We start from the raw sequence: 18,556 nt of genomic DNA on the forward strand, positions 1-18,556 counted from the left end.
TTTTCATTGGAGGAAGCTCTAAAATATGCCAGCTATTAAGTTTTGCAAGCAAGGGAATTTGAAACAATTCAGTATAAAACTGATCCAAATTGATCTAAATCAGCAAATGCAAGCTCCTCATCTCAACGTTTGGCTTGGTCTTTTATGGTCTAAAGGCAGGTTATCAAACAATAAAAGTATTCAAGATAAGGTTAAGAATGTAAATCAGCCTCCATCTCATCTTCAGAATATGGTATCTTCACAGGTCCATCATTTTTTTAGACAAATTACTGTTCATCCAATTATTATTTTTTGAGTTATCTGCATTCCAAGAAAAACTTTTAGCTCCTTGAAATGTCAAGTGTCACCTTCAGCTTATTTAAAGCGGATACATACCAAATCCTGGATATATATAGTTGTGCTTTTAAAGTTGTAGCAACGTTTCAGCAGAATCTCATCTGCCATCATCAGGCTTCTGTATTGTGTTCATCTGTATTGTGTTCATCTGTGGTATTCGTATATATATGAATACCACAGGTGAGGAGGAGGAGGAGAAGGAGAAAGAAGAAGAAGAAAAAGAGGAGAAGGGAGCAGGGGAATTGTACATTACTTATGTACATTTGTTCTACTGATTTGCTTTATGATCAAGGTGGCTTTGATATTGGTATAAAAAACTAGGAGTCTGGGAGTTCTAGTCCTCCCTTAGACACGAAAGCTAGCTGGGTGTCTGTGGACCAGGTATTCTGTCTCACGCCAGTTCACCCCACAAGGTTTTTGTTGTGGGGAAAATAGGAGGACACATTAGATCTGCCTCTCTGAGATATTCAAAATGTAAATAGGATATATAAATGCAATGAATCAAACACAGATAAAATAAATCTATGGAGATTCGCAGTTATCCAAGTCATGGTTGTCCTGAAGATGTTTTTTCAAGAGGTAACTGGACTTTCTTGTTTTTCTTTGAAGACATTTCACTTCTCATCCAATAAATTTCTTCAGCTCTGACTGGATGGTGCGGGGTGGGGGGGTGGAAGGATTTATACTCCTTGCAGACAACTGGTCATTTGTATTCTTTTAGAGAGTTGTTGAGGCCACTTGGGGATTTGTCTGTGTCCTTAGGGTCACCTGAGTAGTGCAAATGGGTGGGGAGCCTTCCTGGAACTGAAAGGACTGTTGTGCTTTCTGCAGGATGTTTTCTGCCCTTTGTCCCTTCACTGTTGAACACAGGCGCAGGCTATTGGGGATGAGTCTGGGTTGTCTGCATCTAGAGCCGAAGTGTAAATGGTTCCTGCAGTCTGCAATTTTTATGGAAATCCATTTATACTCCTGTACTGTCTTCAAAGAAATACCAGTGCAGTTGCCTTTTGAAAAAGCAGCTTTGGGACAAACAAAATATAAAAACTGAAAATATAAAATAGGTGCTAATGATTATAGGACTAGTGCAAGACACAGACTTCAGAGGATAATTAGGACTGCAGAAAAAACAATTACTACCCACCTGCCTTCAGTTGAGAACCTGTATACTGCACAAGTCAAAAAGAGGGCTGTGAAAATATTTACAGACCCCTCACACCCCGGACATAAACTGTTTCAACTCCTTCCCTCAAAATGACGCTATAGAGCACTGCACACCAGAACAACTAGACACAAAAACAATTTTTTTCCGAAAGCCATCATTCTGCTAAACAAATAATTCCCTGTTCAACTATTTACAAAGTGTACATTACTATTACTGTTAATCTTCTTATCACTCCTTATCAGCCATCCCCTCCCACTTGTGATTGTAGGACTGAAACTTTGTTGCTTGTATCCGTACGATTTATATTGACTGTTTCCTAGTATGATTTGATTGTTGATTGTACCCTATGACTATCACTAAGTGTTGTACGTTATGATTCTTGATTCTTAATGAATGTACCTTTTCTTTATGTATACTGAGAGTATTTACACCAAAACAAATTCCTTGTGTGTCCAATCACACTTGGCCAATAAAGTATTCTATTCTATTCTATTCTATTCTATTCTATTCTATTCTATTCTATTCTATTCTATTCTATGCATGTACATGTTTTTTTAAAAATGCTGAGTCAATAGGGATCAAACACAACTCTTCTCAGGAGTTCATTCTCCCCCTGGGAGCAGTTTAGAAGATGGCTTAATTCCTCAGTCCAGAAACATGGCTTCTGATGAGGAGAATATTCAGATGTACAGTTTTGTATCTCTCTCATTCTTTCCTTGACTCTGTGAATGACAGAGGCATTTATATTCTGCTACAGAATGCTTTCATCACAGTTCTGGGCAACCTCTTATATTTAAATAATAATTTGATTGTGTGTTGTCACCTGGGATGGATGGGGGTGGAGGGGTAATTTCCCCCACCCCCATGTTGTGTTTTTATTACTTGTATGCCACCTAGAGTTGCTATCAGCGAGTAGGCACCTATATAAATTTTCTAAATATATAAATGAAATAAAAATAATTCATTCAATACTGAGAAAACCATGTCAGAAAGAATGGTAAATGTTCACATTTCTACCTGTCCAAATATCCCAAACGGAATGCCAGAAATGTCGGTGAGAACAATGCTACGGTCTGTTGAAGAAGTCACGATAAAAAGACAGTTGTTTTGCCAACAAGACGCCAGGCTAGTGATGCCATCTCCATGTGCCTGAAATGATCTTAGTAGAGTAGGTGGTTGTGTTATGATGTTTTCTCCCAGAGCAAGGCAGTAGTCCTGATGGAAAACAAGAAAAAAAGAGAGAAAGAAGGGAAAGAAAAGTATAGCAATAGTTTGGGGTTTGTTTTGGTTTTTAACCATATTGCCAATTTAAAGTAAGGTTAAGAAAACTCATGCAACATGTGGGCAACATATGGAAGTAATTAATAAGGCTACCTGCTGCTCATTTTGGCAGTCTTCAGATATACCAAAGTGACTATCATATAGTCCTTAGATTAATTTAAATACGGTATTTACATGGTGCAATATCCTAACAGCCATAGTATAGTATAGTATAGTATAGTATAGTATAGTATAGTATAGTATAGTATAGTATAGTGTTGTGGCCCCGATTCCCAAGCCTATGCTGTCAGAGGAAGAAGACCTGGAAGATGAGGAGGAGGAACTGGGAATGCCTTCCTCCCCAGGACCTTCCTCCCTGATAATGCCTCAGGTTCCCTCAGACAACCGAGAGGAACAGCCTGAGATTAATCAGGAGGAAGGCATATCGGAGCAGCCCCTGACAGGAAGTAAAGAGGAAGAGTGTTGGCTCAATCCTAAGCAGCATCGTAAGGAGAAACGTGAGCAGCAACGTAGAAGGCGTGGGAGGGTCATAGAGTGAGCTGAGTCATTGAGCCACAACCCACAGGGGATAAAAGTGGGTGTGTTTTCTCCTGAAACTTTGTACAGGACAAAGTTTAACCTGACTTCAGCTTTTCTTCGTGAATGACTATTTTTGTGGGCTGCCTTGTGATTTTCTGTGAGTAAGATTTTATCAGTTCAGATTTGGCAGGCAGGACATGTGGGAATGCCAAGAATATTATCAGTTCCAAAGAATTAACTCTGTGAAGTCCGAGCCAGCTTGCCTGCCTGTGTTGGTGTGAGTTTGTACTCTTTCATATTTTGGGAAAGAGGAAAGGTGAGACAGAACAGTGTAGTGTAGTGTAGTGTAGTGTAGTGTAGTGTAGTGTAGTGTAGTGTAGTGTAGTGTAGTATAGTATAGTATAGTATAGTATAGTATAGTATAGTATAGTATAGTATAGTATAGTATAGTATATATAATACTGTAGCTATGGCAATTGGCAAACGTGATTGATCGCTGAACTCCGGGAAGAGCAGCAACTGAATGGAAAGATTTATGCTATCAGCTATGCTGAGAGCTGCTGTATTCAAAAGAACATGAGGATAAATCAATTGCATCAGAAACTGGTTCAGCATCCTTTTCCATTAGTGTCCAGGTCTAAGTCTAAGAAGTCTAAGAAACCCCAAACTAAGATATTTCTTTTGCCTGTTTGCTTTGTATCTACTTGGAAACCATTTCTGGTTATTTAATAGTCAACTTCTGCAGAACATGGAGGTTCCATAATTCATAATTACTCAGATACACTTCCTCCAAGAATCTATTTATACCCCACTTTTATTACTTTTGTAAATAACTCAAATCTCATTCTGTTCCTTTCTCTTATTCTACGCCCAACAACAACAATTTTAACAATTCCATTTCAAAATCAATAAAAAGTATGTAACCTGGCATTCACATAAAGTAGAAATATGCCTCTTGCATACAACTGTATGCATCAATTTGTCTTCATGGTTATGATTTGACATACAAAATACACAGTTGTGTTGTATAAATATGCATGCAACGGATGCATGTGTTATGTGTGTGTAAGTGTAAAGAGAGAGAGGCTACATAGTGTGTGAGATATTTGTTGCAGTCTTGCTCGCCTTTTGGACTTCTTCATAAATATAATGCCCAAATAGCATTCAAAAATCATGTTAAGCTGTAACAGCTTAGACTGGCTTTATCTTAGTATGTTATGTGACCCCAAATATATTGGTTTCTAAACCATGGTACACAGTTTAATATGGCACATAATTTCAGCTCATAGCTGAGTCAATAAACCAATAGGTAAACAGATATAGGGTAGCATGGTTCTAAGATTATAATATCTTTAAGGATGGCTACATATTTGCAAAGAATGAAAACACCACAGCTTATCCCAATCAGGTCTTTCTTCCAGAAATAGTACCAAGAATGGGATGTATCAGATAAGGGAAGGCTGATGTAAAGATCAGTACTGGGATTTTGGTCAGAGACATCTAAGTTCAAATGCCATGATCAAGAACTGAAATAAATAGAAATTTATATGCCATTAAGATTTGTTTTAAAATCCTGGGAAATTGTATTACATTTTGTAGAATTGATCTTAAAATTATATGTTCCACATTATGTGTATCTATATGTGTATCAGAGGTGGTATTCAACAGGTTCTGACCAGTTCTGGAGAACCGGTAGTGGAAATTTTGAGTAAGAACCGGCAAATACCACCTCTGACTGGAGATTTTACAGGACCCTCCCCCTGCCATGCCCACTGAGCAACGCCCACAGAACCAGTAGTAAAAAAAATTGAATCCCATCAGTGATGTGTACGTGTTTGTTTATTTTACTCCCATCAAGTCAATACAGAAATCCTTTCTCTTACCTCTATGTCCCATATTTTTAGCCATCCAACCAGATCGGCTGTGATGAGGTACTGGTTTCGTTTTTCAGTTGTCATAATAATAGACCCTACTCCACTGTGAGCTTCAAATTCTGCCAGTAGCTTGCTTCTTTGTGTATTCCAAAACCAGACCCAACCGGCGCCTCCACAAGACACAAGGTTGGCTCCACCTAAAATAGGAAGACAAGGAGGCATAAAGACGATGGGTCTAATCTCACACTATGACGCTTGATTCAAATGCATCCATAAAAAATAGATTATTTGAATAACCTAAGACCATTGGGCTGCATGCTGCTTTTGGACCTCTCTTTTGCACTTCTCAAACAATCTTGGAGGACAATTACTGTAGACTGATAAAATAATTTCCTGGTACTCTAAAATGGGTAATGTTATGTCCCCGGGACTGACACAAGTTCCCTATCAGGTCCGTTCATCCTGCGGGGGCGTTTGCAGCCCCCATTGGCTGGCTCCCTTCGACAGCCGGCTATAAAAGCCGGCTGCTAGGTCGAGCCAGTCGCTGTTCGCTGGAAGGTCTGCTTGTTAGCATGCAGACGCGACAGCCCCCTTTATTCCCTGAATAAAGCGTGTTATTGAGATGCTCTGGTGTGGCCTCCCCTTTCTTCCGAGTTATAACATTGGCGACGAGGATGGGATCTGGCCAACCAGCAGCAAATATCAAAAGAGCTGAAAACACACACCAAAACGCTGAACCGTAGCCGCGCCGTTGAGAGCTCGGTCAGTCGTAGATTGCGGAAGTGAAAGTGGAGCGTGTAGCCGCTCAGTTTAAAAAAGCTACGTGAGAAAGTAGGGCACTGAGAACCTCAGCCACCCAGCATTTGAGCACAGAATTCAACCGCTGCTGTTCGGATTCTGTTGTTAGCGAAGCTTCGGCGCTGCGCTCACAGCCGCCAGAACACATTAGGCGCGCAATTTGAATAGCTGTCAGCACGACGCTACAGCTATAGCCACCTACGCCCTTGTAAGGGCGCGAAATTCAAACTGAAGTCAGTTACGGCGCTACAGCCATAGCCACATAGAGCGTGTAACCCAGAGAGATCCTCTAAGAGCTGAAGCAGCACTGCGAGCTGCAGCTGCCACACTTATCAGGGCCTTGTATTCCCAGTGAGATTGGTCAGTCTATCAACAGACTGAACACCCAATATGAATTCAAATCCGGCGTTTCCACCATTTAAGCCAGATGAAGACAAGTGGGACTCTTACAGAAACCGCTTCAATCACTACATTGATGCCATCGGTCTGGCCGATGCTACAGAGAACAGGAAGAAATCGTACTTCCTGAGTTACTGCGGGGCCGCAATATTTGATACCGCCACAGCGCTATTCGCCCCAAGAGAATTAAAGAGCGTCCCTTGGTCCGAGCTGTTGGAGACACTCTCCAACCATTATTCCCCAAAGCCATCGCAGATAGCGAGACGTTTTGCCTTTCGTATGAGGAAGCAAGCAGATGGGGAATCTATCAATCAGTATATGGCCGCCCTGAGAACCGCAGCTCTCCACTGCGAATTTAAAAATTACCTAGACGACATGCTTCTTGATCAACTCGTCTGTGGAGTCAGAGATGTAAGGTTACAGAGGCGTTTACTGGCCAGAAAAGATCTCAACCTCACCCAGGCGATCGAAGAAGCCTTGGCCACAGAACTAGCAACCCAGTCGGCCGCTGAAATACAAGGAAGCACAGCCAAACCCAATCCGGTCACTGTTCATTCCGAGGAAGCAGTGAGCGAAGAAGACCCCACCGAACACTTAGAAGTTCATCGCCTCAAACCCTTCAAGCAGCCACAGGTAGGAGCTAGGCCTAAAAACGGCAACGCACCTAAACACATCCTGTTGTGCCTCTCCTGTGGGGGGTCCCATGCCAGAACGACTTGCAGGTTCAGGAACGCCACCTGCAACAATTGCGACAAGAAAGGCCACATCGCCAGGGCCTGCCAGGCAACACACGCGGCTCCACAAAAGTCATCGTCCTCTTACTCCCCGCCGGGGCCACCCAGGCAAGTAGAAAATTGTTATACGTGCTACCAAGCTAACCACACTTTTTTGACACCTAATAAAATTACACTCTCTATTCATTTAGAAGGTAAACCCTGCCTTATGGAAGTCGATACCAGGTCAGCGCTCTCGATCATCTCATGGAGCACACTTAAGAAAATACGACCCAGCCTGTCCAGGAAGCAACTCCAGAAGAGTCGTCTCACTTTGAGGGATTATCAAGGGAAGAATATTCCAGTACTCGGAACAGGCAAGTTCCTCGTTAGATTCAAATCCTTTAAAGGCCATCTGCCTTTAGTGGTGGTAGATGGTGCCCTCCCTAGCCTTTTGGGGTTGGATTGGTTCCCCTATCTCGGCCTTAGCTTAACGGGAGTACATGCTGTCTCACCTTCCGATATCGACTCACTATTTTCAGACTATGCTGATGTGTTCAGCAATGAATTGGGTTGTTATAACGGTACGCCCATTTCCTTTTCGGTGGACCCCCAAGCAGTTCCCGTCCATTTAAAACCGCGTAGAGTACCATTTGCTCTGCGCTCTAAGCTGGATGCAGAACTGGACAAATTGCTCAAACAAGGGGTGATCGAGCCCACGGATTTTGCTAAATGGGAGACCCCAATTGTCACACCCCTAAAAAAAGATGGCAGTATAAGAATGTGTTCTGACTATAAGACCACAATTAACCGCTATCTACAGACTAGCGCGTACCCAGTCCCAGTAATCCAACACTTACTACACACATTTGAGCCGGGAACCATATTCGCCAAATTGGATATGTCACAGGCTTATCAGCAATTTCCTGTGGATAACCAAACAGCCGAATTACAAACTATTGTCACCCACAGAGGGGCATTTCGATGCAAGCACCTCCAATTTGGCGTTAGCATCACCCCAGGTATCTTCCAGTCATTAATGGAACGGATACTGCAAGGCCTCCCTGGCGTAGTTCCGTACTTTGATGACATTTTGGTTTCAGCCAGGGACAGACCCCAACTTTTCCTCAGAGTCAGAGCAGTATTGGATAGGTTCAGGCAGCATGGCCTCAAACTAAAAAGGGAGAAATGTGCCATCGCCACTAAGCAGGTGGACTTTCTTGGGTATAAAATAGACGCCTCTGGCATCCACCCGGTGGAGTCTAAAGTCAAAGCCATTCACGAGGCACCCACTCCTTCTTCCAAGTCAGAATTACAAGCTTTCCTGGGTTTGCTAAACTTCTATGCGTCGTTCCTACCCCACAAAGCGTCAGTAGCTGAACCGTTGCATAGACTTCTAGACAAAAACACTCCATGGCATTGGGGACCCAAAGAGGAATACGCCTTTAAGGCAGTCAAATCGCTACTCACTTCGGACGCTGTCCTAATACAATTCGACCAGCGCCTTCCTCTAGTCTTAGCTGCAGATGCCTCACCTTTCGGGATTGGGGCTGTCTTAAGCCACAGACTTCCCAACGGCTCCGAAGCTCCAATCGCATTCTTTTCTAGAACCTTTTCAACAACCGAGTGTAATTATAGCCAAATTGACAAAGAGGCCCTAGCCGCCGTTGCTGCGGTCAAAAAATTCCATGAATTCCTTCGAACTTGTCACAGATCACAAACCACTGTTGGGGCTCCTCTCAGGAGAAAAACAAACACTGCAAGTCTTGTCTCCCAGGATGACTAGGTGGACCTTATTCCTGGCGGCTTACTCGTACAAACTGGTTCACCGCCCAGGAAAAAACCTTAGCCACACCGACGCCCTCAGCCGCTGCCCGTTGCCAGCAACCGTGGAGGACCCGGACCCGGTCCATGCCATCTTCGATGCCAGTGAGTTCAACATCCCAGTCACCGCTGGCGACATCGCTCTCCACTCCAAAAAAGACAAACTTATCGCCCAGGTTCTGGACTGGGTACGGAGGGGGTGGCCGGGCAGTAATCTCTCAACTGAATTCTCACCGTTTAAAACCCGCCAGCAAGAACTTTCCAGTTTACAGGGCTGCCTGTTGTGGGGGACCAGAGTTGTCATTCCAAAACCGCTGCGCACACCCGTCCTGAAGGCGTTACATGAGGGGCACCCTGGCATCGTCCGGATGAAAGCGTTGGCTCGGAGTTACGTCTGGTGGCCGGGCATGGACGACGAGATCACGAAATGGGTAAGCTCCTGCTGCCCCTGTCAAGAATCCAGGCCAGCACCACCAATCACCACCCCAACCAAATGGGAAAGTGCCAACGCACCGTGGTCACGGTTGCACATTGACTTGGCCGGGCCCTTCCACGGCAAGACCTTCTTGGTGGTCATGGATTCGTTCTCCAAATGGATCGATGTGGCCCTCCTACTCACAACCACCACCCGAGCAATTGCCCAGGCTCTGACCCGCTTATTTGTTACACACGGTCTGCCTGACACCATAGTCTCAGACAATGGCCCCCAATTTACGTCCACAGAATTCAGCCGGTATGTCACCAACCTGGGCATCCAGCATATCCTAACGGCCCCTTTTCATCCCGCTAGCAATGGGTTGGCGGAGAGAGCCGTTAGGTCAGCAAAAGAGGCGTTGGCAAGATTCACTCAAGACGACTGGCACTCCAGACTCTCTCGCTTTCTTTTAAGCCAACACTCGACCCCATGTACTGTCACAAACAAGTCTCCAGCCGAGTTACTGATGGGCAGACGCCTAAGGACAGTGCTAGATAGACTGCATCCCCACTATTGCCCTGACACACCAATTGGTTCTAACACTAGGGTCAGGAGTTTTGTATTACAGGACCTAGTGTTTGTCAGGAACTACACAGGCGATCCACTGTGGGTACCCAGGAAGATCATGGCCATCACCGGTCCTAGGTCATACCGCATCCAGTTGGAGGACGGGCGTATCTGGCGGAGGCATCTGGACCAGATAAGAAGTCTCCAGGGCGAACATGCCAACGCTGACCCAGGGACTCCAGTGACTCTCCAATCGCCGCACTCGAATCCTAGCTGGGACCTCCAGAGTGACCAGTCTCCACCAGCTGAGTCGAGGGAACGGACGGTAGACCGGGACCGTCCTACAGAGTCGTCAGCCGTTCCGACCAACAACACCACCGGGTTGCGTGACAATGACAATTTAACAATCCAACCCGAGGACTGTGACCACTCCCAGACTCCAGACCGGACCCCAGATCGATCCTGTTGTCCGGCAAGGCCAGTTCCTGACTCCCAGAACTCTATGCCACTTTGTGTCTTGCCAGAATTGCGCCGGTCAGGGCGCTCGCACAAGCCACCCACTTACTTAAAGGACTATTCGTGTTTGTATCTGGGGGGAAAGGGTGTTATGTCCCCGGGACTGACACAAGTTCCCTATCAGGTCCGTTCATCCTGCGGGGGCATTTGCAGCCCCCATTGGCTGGCTCCCATCATGAATAAGGTCAACTTCAAGGTCGAAGTGCTAGGTCGAGCCAGTCGCTGTTCGCTGGAAGGTCCGCTTGTTAGCATGCAGACGCGACAGCCCCCTTTATTCCCTGAATAAAGCGTGTTATTGAGATGCTCTGGTGTGGCCTCCCCTTTCTTCCGAGTTATAACAGGTAACACTCAACATTTTTAGATTTCACAAGATTTTAAAAACAAAAACTCTCCACAAGCTCTCTTCAACGCTAAAGGAAGATTGCCTGAAAACCCTGGCATCGTTCCTTTTGCACTCTCATCTTTTACTATAGAGGCCTCAGCCATGCATAATATTAAGAATGACTCTTAGCCCTCAAACGTTCATACATAGCTGTTTCGATTTCAAGATATCTTGGTCCTTAAAGCAGCGGTGGGCCACAGAGAAATCTCACCCCCAGAGCACCCCCACAAAACAATTAATCTAGGCTGTGCAGAAACACAAGGCTGCAGTGCCGACATGGCCCCCAGGAACCCTCCCCGCCCACTCACTCCTTACTGGGTAAACTTGCCTGCTTAATTGCTATTCTTCCTTTTTCCAACCATCATCACTTCCGCTGTGCCGGGAGATTTAGATTAGCTAGGAAGCAGGAAATGGTTGGATTTTTTGCTTTCTAGCTAGTCTTTAGATCTTCAGCTCAGCACAGCCAAACCTCCCTTAGGACTGAAGGTTTGCTTACAAGCAAATTCAGTGCAGACCCAGGGCAAGCAAATTTGAGAGACTGAGCTAGCCGATGGCAGATAGATAGAAAGACCACACTGAATGATTCTGTGAGAAACTCAATCTGCTTGCTTTGCCTGATTTTGGGTAAAAGTTGCTCTTTTTTATAAAAAAATTCAATATTTACATGCATGGTGTATTATGAGTTAATTTTGTGAGCTTGCTTGCTAGAAAATTTTATGAGTCTGCTTGCAAGCAAATTTTATGTGACAGACTGAACTAGCCAATGGCAGATAGATAGATCTCTGAATGAATCTGTAATTCTGTGAGCAACTCAATCTGCCTGCTTTGCCTGATTTTGAGTAAAGTTGCTCTTTTTTAAATAAAAAGTTCAATATTTATATAAATATTTATAATATTTACATACAAGCCATGCCCAGCCAGTCACATGACCACCAAGCCACACCCACAAATTAGGCCATGCCCACAGAACTGGTTAGTGGTCCATGGGATCTAAAATTATGAATTTGGTGGTCCCTGAGGTCCAAAAGATTGGCAACCCCTAACTTAAAAGGACAATTCATCTAGCCAACTATAATATACAGATAATCCTCAACTTATAACCACAACTGAGCCAAAAAAAAATCCTTACTGAGCAGGCAGTGGTTGTCAGTTTTGACCCATTTTATGACCTTTCTTGCCACACTAGAATTGTTAAGTAACACAGTTACTAAATAAATCTGGCTTTCCCATTTATTTTGCTCGTCAGAAGATTGCAAAAAGTAACCACATAACCCTGGTACACTGCAACCAGCATAAATACATGCCAGTTGCCTAGTGGTCAATTTTGATGATGTGATCTTTAGAAATCATAATTATTAAAAAAATCATAATCACTTTTTTCAGTACTGTTGTAACTTGAAATTCTAAACCTAGAAAACCTAGAACTAAGCTGCCTTCGGCCCGATGTAAGTATGGTATATAAAATCATACATTGCAATGTCCTACCTATTAATGAATACTTCAGCTTCAACAATAACAACACAAGAGCAAACAATAGATACAAACTCAAGGTAAACTGCACCAAACTTGATTGCAGGAAATATGACTTCAGCAACAGAGTGGTCAATGTCTGGAATACTCTACCTGACTCTGTGGTTTCTTCCCCAAACCCCAAAAACTTTAACCTTAGACTGTCTACTGTTGATCTCAACCCTTTCCTAAGAGGTCTGTAGGGGGCGTGCATAAGGGCACCAACGTGCCTACCGTCCCTGTCCTATTGTTTCTTTTATTTTTCTTATATGTATCCATTTCATGTATTCATAACTATGTTTATACTTATACCTATTATCTTGTAAGTGGTTGACAAATAAATAAATAATAAACAAACAAACAAACTTGCTTTTGCCTAGTGGACCCTGCTGGTGCAGGCAGGGAATTGCTGGGTAATACCAATCTAGGCTTAGAAGCCTTAATAAAGGCTCTCTACACCTGTGGTGTGTGTGTGTGTGTGTGTGTGTGTGTGTGTGTGAGAGAGAGAGAGAGAGAGAGAGAGAGAGAGAGAGAGAGAACATATTCATGGGGTTTTGTCCCAGGAATGTACTGTACTCTATTCTATTTTGTGTAATTATTTATAAGATTAAAGCCTTAATCTTGAAGTCTTCTTTTACATGTTCTTTCTGAGAACAGTAAAATAGAATTTTGCATTTGGTTTAACTTTCTAAATACAGTCATTCTTTTTTCATCTTGAGCCATTTTTACTGCAAGTGAAGCTTGCTAGATGAGTGTTGTGCAGCTTTAAGTCTTTGTTTTCATACTGCAGCTTTCCACCAACAGTGAAATATGCAGTAATCCTTAGCATTCTCACACTGAAAGAAGCTATCACAATAAGAAATTAAGTCTTAGAAACCTATTTCCAAGACTTTTTTTTATTTTATATTTGCAAAACTTGTACACGGCATTGTAAATCTTCATACAAATGGTTTTTACTTTGGCAAAGTAAAGTTCCTCTTGTCAGTTTTATGTACTTTATGGGCACAAAGAATCCTAAATAATCCTCAAAGTAACAGATTTCTCAAATCATTGGACATAAATCTGCAAAAAGATTCTAATTTACCTTAGAGGGAAACAATGATATTTTCATTCAAGCAACATCTGGAAAAAAGTGGCTGAGAAATTACTTTATTTTCTGAAGATTAGTTGCAGCAAAGCTCTCAACTGGACCGAAATTCCATCATCATCTTGCAATGCTATTCCAACTTACAGAGGCATAAATCAATATTTATTTACTTAGACACTCTCTAGGTAACCAGTCTTTCATCACAGAATTGCTCATTCAGAATGTACCTTCAATATCAAATACAATTCAACTAAAAAGAAAGCAAACGAGCGACCTGCTTAGAAATATTTATATATTTTGGTAAGTGATGACATTAATTTGGGGAGAAGAGTAATTCAGAAATGGGGGAAGGGAGTGAATTTCATTAATTATCGAAATGAATGGATTTATCATGTTTGGGCAGATGTAGGACAAAGTAAGGAGGTTTTGATATTTTTTACTTATTTGGGGGGATGAAAAGTAGAGGAACTGTGAGGGAGATGATTGAAAATAAAAGTATTAGACAATAGGTTGGTCGGCAGAGTGGCAGGACAGGAGAACGGAGGTGAAGAAGTCTGGTGCAGGCTTCGAACACCTTTTCTGGCGTCAGGAGCGATCCCCCAGGGATACATGAACCCCGGAGAGGTTCGTGTCAACGTGGAGATCCTCGAGCTGCAGAGGGGGGAAGGCAACTCCCCGACAGTGAAGAGGGAAGCTCCCGAGCTCGGCGCTAAAGAGTAAGCTGTCATTTTATGGCGGCTTCCAATCCAGTCTGCCACTTGAGTGAATAAGCAAAGCAGTGACAGCCTGCGAGATCGAGTAACAGGAACAGAGAAACGGTTTATATCTTGGATTCTTTGAAGTCTGAAGGGAGTAGAATGACAGAAGAATGATAGCATAAATTCTTCTCTCCTGGTTGTGATAAGCACCTCTTGGAAGTCGGGCGGAGAGCGGCCAGAAAAGCAATTGGGAAAACTTTATCCTGTGAGGGGGAAGCTTTGGGGAAAGACGGAGATTGCTAAAACCTGGAGATTGGAGATCCGGAACTGGTCTGAGCACAACATGACTATTACATCTACTTAATATTGGGGAGAAGATAAATTGAGCATTATATTGGACTTTGGAAGATTTGTATGTGGATTTAAAAGTTGGAAAGCAAAGAAAGAAGCAGCAGCAAGAGGAAGAAGCCAGAGGCGAACAGAATGCTGGGAAAGACGGTTTTGGGACTGCAGATTAGTCAGCACATTTCACCATTTGCTGATTGGAAGGCTGAAAAGAAACCTCTAGCTGGAAGATGGAACTTTAGCTCACCCAATTTGCTCTCTTTATTACGTGGTACTACTTAAGTTTACTAAGTTGGCACTATTTTCTCTTTAAGATGACTTCCTTGTTGTTGTTTGTTTGTTGATTTTCTGAAGCTGTGGTAATCTCTCTTCTACCCCTTCTCTTATTATCTTGCCCCTTGCCTCCCTATTGTATCTCCTAAATACTTTACATAATTTTACTTACTGGGGGGAAGAGGAGGATACACTATTATCAAAGAGTTAAGAGTTTACTGTTGTAAGTATTAATAGTAAAAAGGGATAAACTTTGTTGATATAATCTATTTATAAATTATTTAGACTACTTACGACATTTAAGATTAATTCCTTAAAGTGTTAATTGATGTACTATTGTTGACCAATTTTCTTATTACATTGACTAGAATATTGTTGCAGATCTCTATTTATGATATAGGGAAAAGACTGTGGAGTGAGATATAAAATTGAAATACGTGAATAGTCTTTCAAGTACAGGACCCAAATACTGAATGGTGATTTGGGATAATATATTTAAAATTGTGCATCAACAAAAACAAATACTTAGAGAGATGACATCCACAACAACTATGGCCTTAAAAACAGGAAAGAAGGCTATCCCGACCCTATCGACTACGTTGACAGCCACCCCACCAACATCTCAAAAACTATCGAGGAGTCTTTAATAGGGGAAAAGCAGCCCAATGTCCCCAATATTAATATACAAACTTCCATATTAGCCTTGCAGGAAGCTATATCTAAAATGCAAGAAATGATGATTAAAAATCACAAGGAAACTAGAGCAGATATAAGCGAATTGAAAGATGAGATGGGGAAACTGAAGGCTGAAATGAAAGCGGATATAGCGAAGGTGGAGGGTAAGATAGGGTCTCTACAGCAGGCCATGGAGAGAAACGAAGTGAAAATAAAAGATATAGAGAGTAGAACAACACGCATGGAGACTAACTTTGAAAGGATGGATGAGGAATTTAAAAATGTACTTAGAGAACGGAAGACTCTCTGATCCACCTCGAGATGGACAAAGCAATGGCGTATTTAAGATTCCAGAATGTGGCGGAAGCCAAAAATGAAGAATTGGAACATTTGATGGCAGAAATATTGGCTGAATGGCTAGGAAAGGAAAAAGATGATCTAATTAAAGAGTTTGATGAGGTATATAGGGTTAGCACAAGCTACGCCAGGCGTAACAACTGTCCAAGAGAAATTCATATCCGCTTCTCTAGGAGATGTCTGAGGGATTTAATTTTGAAAATGTCTAGGGAGGAAACAATATCATATAAAGGCAGAGAAATTAGGATTTTAAAACAAATTCCAAAGAGAGTGAGGATGATAAGACAAGATTATAAATTTTTAGCTAATGATTTAAATAAAGAAGGAATCCATTTTAAATGGTTAATCCCGGAAGGGATGTTAATTACATGGAAAGAGAGGAAAATCAAAATAGAATCGATAGAACAGGCCCAAGTTTTTCATCAACAGCTCACAGATAAGAATAGTCAACCCACCAAAGAAGAACCTAAAATAAGACCACAGGAGGTCCGATATTATCACAGAACCCAAAAGGAACGACTTTCTCCAATTTCAGGAAGTGATAATCCACAACATGGGAGAGAAGAGCAAATTCCACAACAACAACAACAAGAGAACCGAATCATTACTAGGCAAAAATCTAAGCAGAAGTAGATAAATGGTGGAGGGAAGAAGTTGCTCTCCATCAATATAAACGGATTAAATTCATTATTAAAAAGAAAAAGGATATTCTCAAAACTTATTCAACATAACGCAGATATAATATGTCTTCAAGAGACACATATTTGAAGAATGACGAAAGACATCTAATTTGTCCAAAATTAGGTAAACTTTTACAGCACCGGCCGACCAACACAAGAAAAAGGAATTGCAATTTATGTAAAACAAGATGTAAAGGCAGAATTAATCTGGTCGGATCCTGAAGGAAGAACTCTGGTTATACAAGTTTGGATAAACCACATCACATTTTACTTGTAGCAATCTATGCCCCAAATGATGACCAGGGGAAATTTTTTAAACACCTTCACCAAAAAATAGTAGGCTTTGAAAAAAGAAACATTTGCTTGATTGGCGATTTTAACTCCATTGCAGACTACCAGAAAGACCATAGTAATATGGGGAAAAACAAGAAGGGGAAAAGGGAACTTTCTGCGGCATGTAAGGAAATGTTGAGAGAGTTAAATTTAAAAGATCTATGGAGGGAACGGAATCTTGAAGGAAAACAATTTACATATTATTCTAACCCACATAAGACTTGGACCAGAATAGATATGGCTTGGATGGATTTGGACTTGGCTAATGAAATAAAAGAAATCAAAATTCTACCGAATGAATGGGCTGATCATAACCCAATACAGCTAATTTGGAGGGATAGGAGACGAATAAAAAAAAGATGGACACTAAATAACCAAATTGTAAACGAAGAAGAGTATATTAATAAACTGAAAGAGGAGCTAAACTATTTTCTAAAAGATAATAATAATGAAACAACTTCAAAACAGAACATTTGGGATACTATGAAAGCATTTATAAGAGGCACAACAATTTCCTATAATGCTATGAGAAACAAGAGAATTTATGCCCAACAAAACGCGTTACAACAACAAATCCAAGACTTAGAAACACAATTACAAAAAACCCCTAAGACTCAAGGACTACAAAATCAGTTAATACTAGCCAAACATAAGCTGAATTTAATTGAACAAGATAAAATAGAAGTTAGCTTGAGAAGGTCCAAACAAAATTATTTTGAACACGCCAATAAACCAGGAAGATGGCTATCTTATAAACTTAAAAAGAAAAAGAAAAGAGATTGATACACCAATTAATAGACGAGAAAGGCATCCCACAACATGAGATTGAGAAGAAAAAGGATATTATATTAAACTATTTCCAAAGATTATATAAAAAAGAAGAAATCAATGAGGATAAAATAAGAACTTATCTGGAGAATACGAATGATAAAACAATAGGGGAAGGAGACAAAGAATTACTAAATAAGGATATTACATGGTCTGAGTTAAAATCTGCAATGGAAAATCAATGTAATAATAAATCCCCTGGTCCAGATGGGATTCCAGTAGAATTGTATAAAGCCACAATAGATTTAGTAGGGCCTCTGATGCTGGAAGTGTTTAACGAAGTACTTTCGGCTGCCAAAATGCCAGACTCATGGAGGGAGGCGTTGATTGCGTTAATTCCGAAGGAGGATGTGGATGCCAGATATATCAACAATTATAGACCAATCTCACTTTTAAACGCCGATTATAAATTATTTACCTCAATTATTGCGAATAGAGTAAAACAAGTTTTAAATTTATACATTCATGAAGACCAAAATGGTTTCCTTCCATTCCGCCAAATTAAAAACAATTTAAGAACCGTTATTGACGTCTTAGAATATTATGAAGCTCATCCAGAGAAACAATTTACACTCTTGTTTCTAGATGCGGAGAAAGCATTCGATAACTTACATTGGCACTTTTTAATACAAAAAATCTATAACATGAATCTGGGCACTAAATTCGAGAATATTATCACAACAATTTACAATACCCAACAAGCCAATATACTAATTAATGGTGAACAAACAGGCCCACTAAGCATTGAAAAGGGCGTTAGACAGGGTTGCCCTCTCTCACCCCTCTTATTTATATTTGCTTTAGAATCATTGTTAACGCGGATAAGACAAAATCCTGAAATCCAAGGGGTTAGGGTCAAGGCAGAGGAATATAAATTACAGGCGTTTGCAGACGATATGGTTTTCTTCCTAGAGGATCCCATGGAAAAAGGACATAATCTAATAAAAGAACTAGAACAATATGGTTCAGTAGCAGGATTAAAGAT

General features: G+C 41.5%; 1 protein-coding gene across 1 annotated transcript in view; it reads right to left on the minus strand.

The window, feature by feature from the left end:
• The window catches only part of WDR49 (WD repeat domain 49), a 137,101-nt gene that overhangs the window by 33,893 nt on the left and 84,652 nt on the right, over positions 1-18,556 (minus strand). Inside the window, exons 14-15 of the mRNA XM_087933396.1 lie at positions 5,182-5,369; positions 2,516-2,713 (exon numbers count right to left, since the gene is read on the minus strand). Of these exons, the coding sequence (XP_087789522.1) occupies positions 2,516-2,713; positions 5,182-5,369 (386 nt within the window). The remainder of the gene's footprint in view (positions 1-2,515; positions 2,714-5,181; positions 5,370-18,556) is intronic.

This window comes from Pseudonaja textilis, chromosome 4 (assembly GCF_049901715.1).
Source record: "Pseudonaja textilis isolate UNSWEBS1 chromosome 4, rPseTex1.2, whole genome shotgun sequence".
In the NCBI taxonomy this organism is placed as follows: domain Eukaryota; kingdom Metazoa; phylum Chordata; class Lepidosauria; order Squamata; family Elapidae; genus Pseudonaja; species Pseudonaja textilis.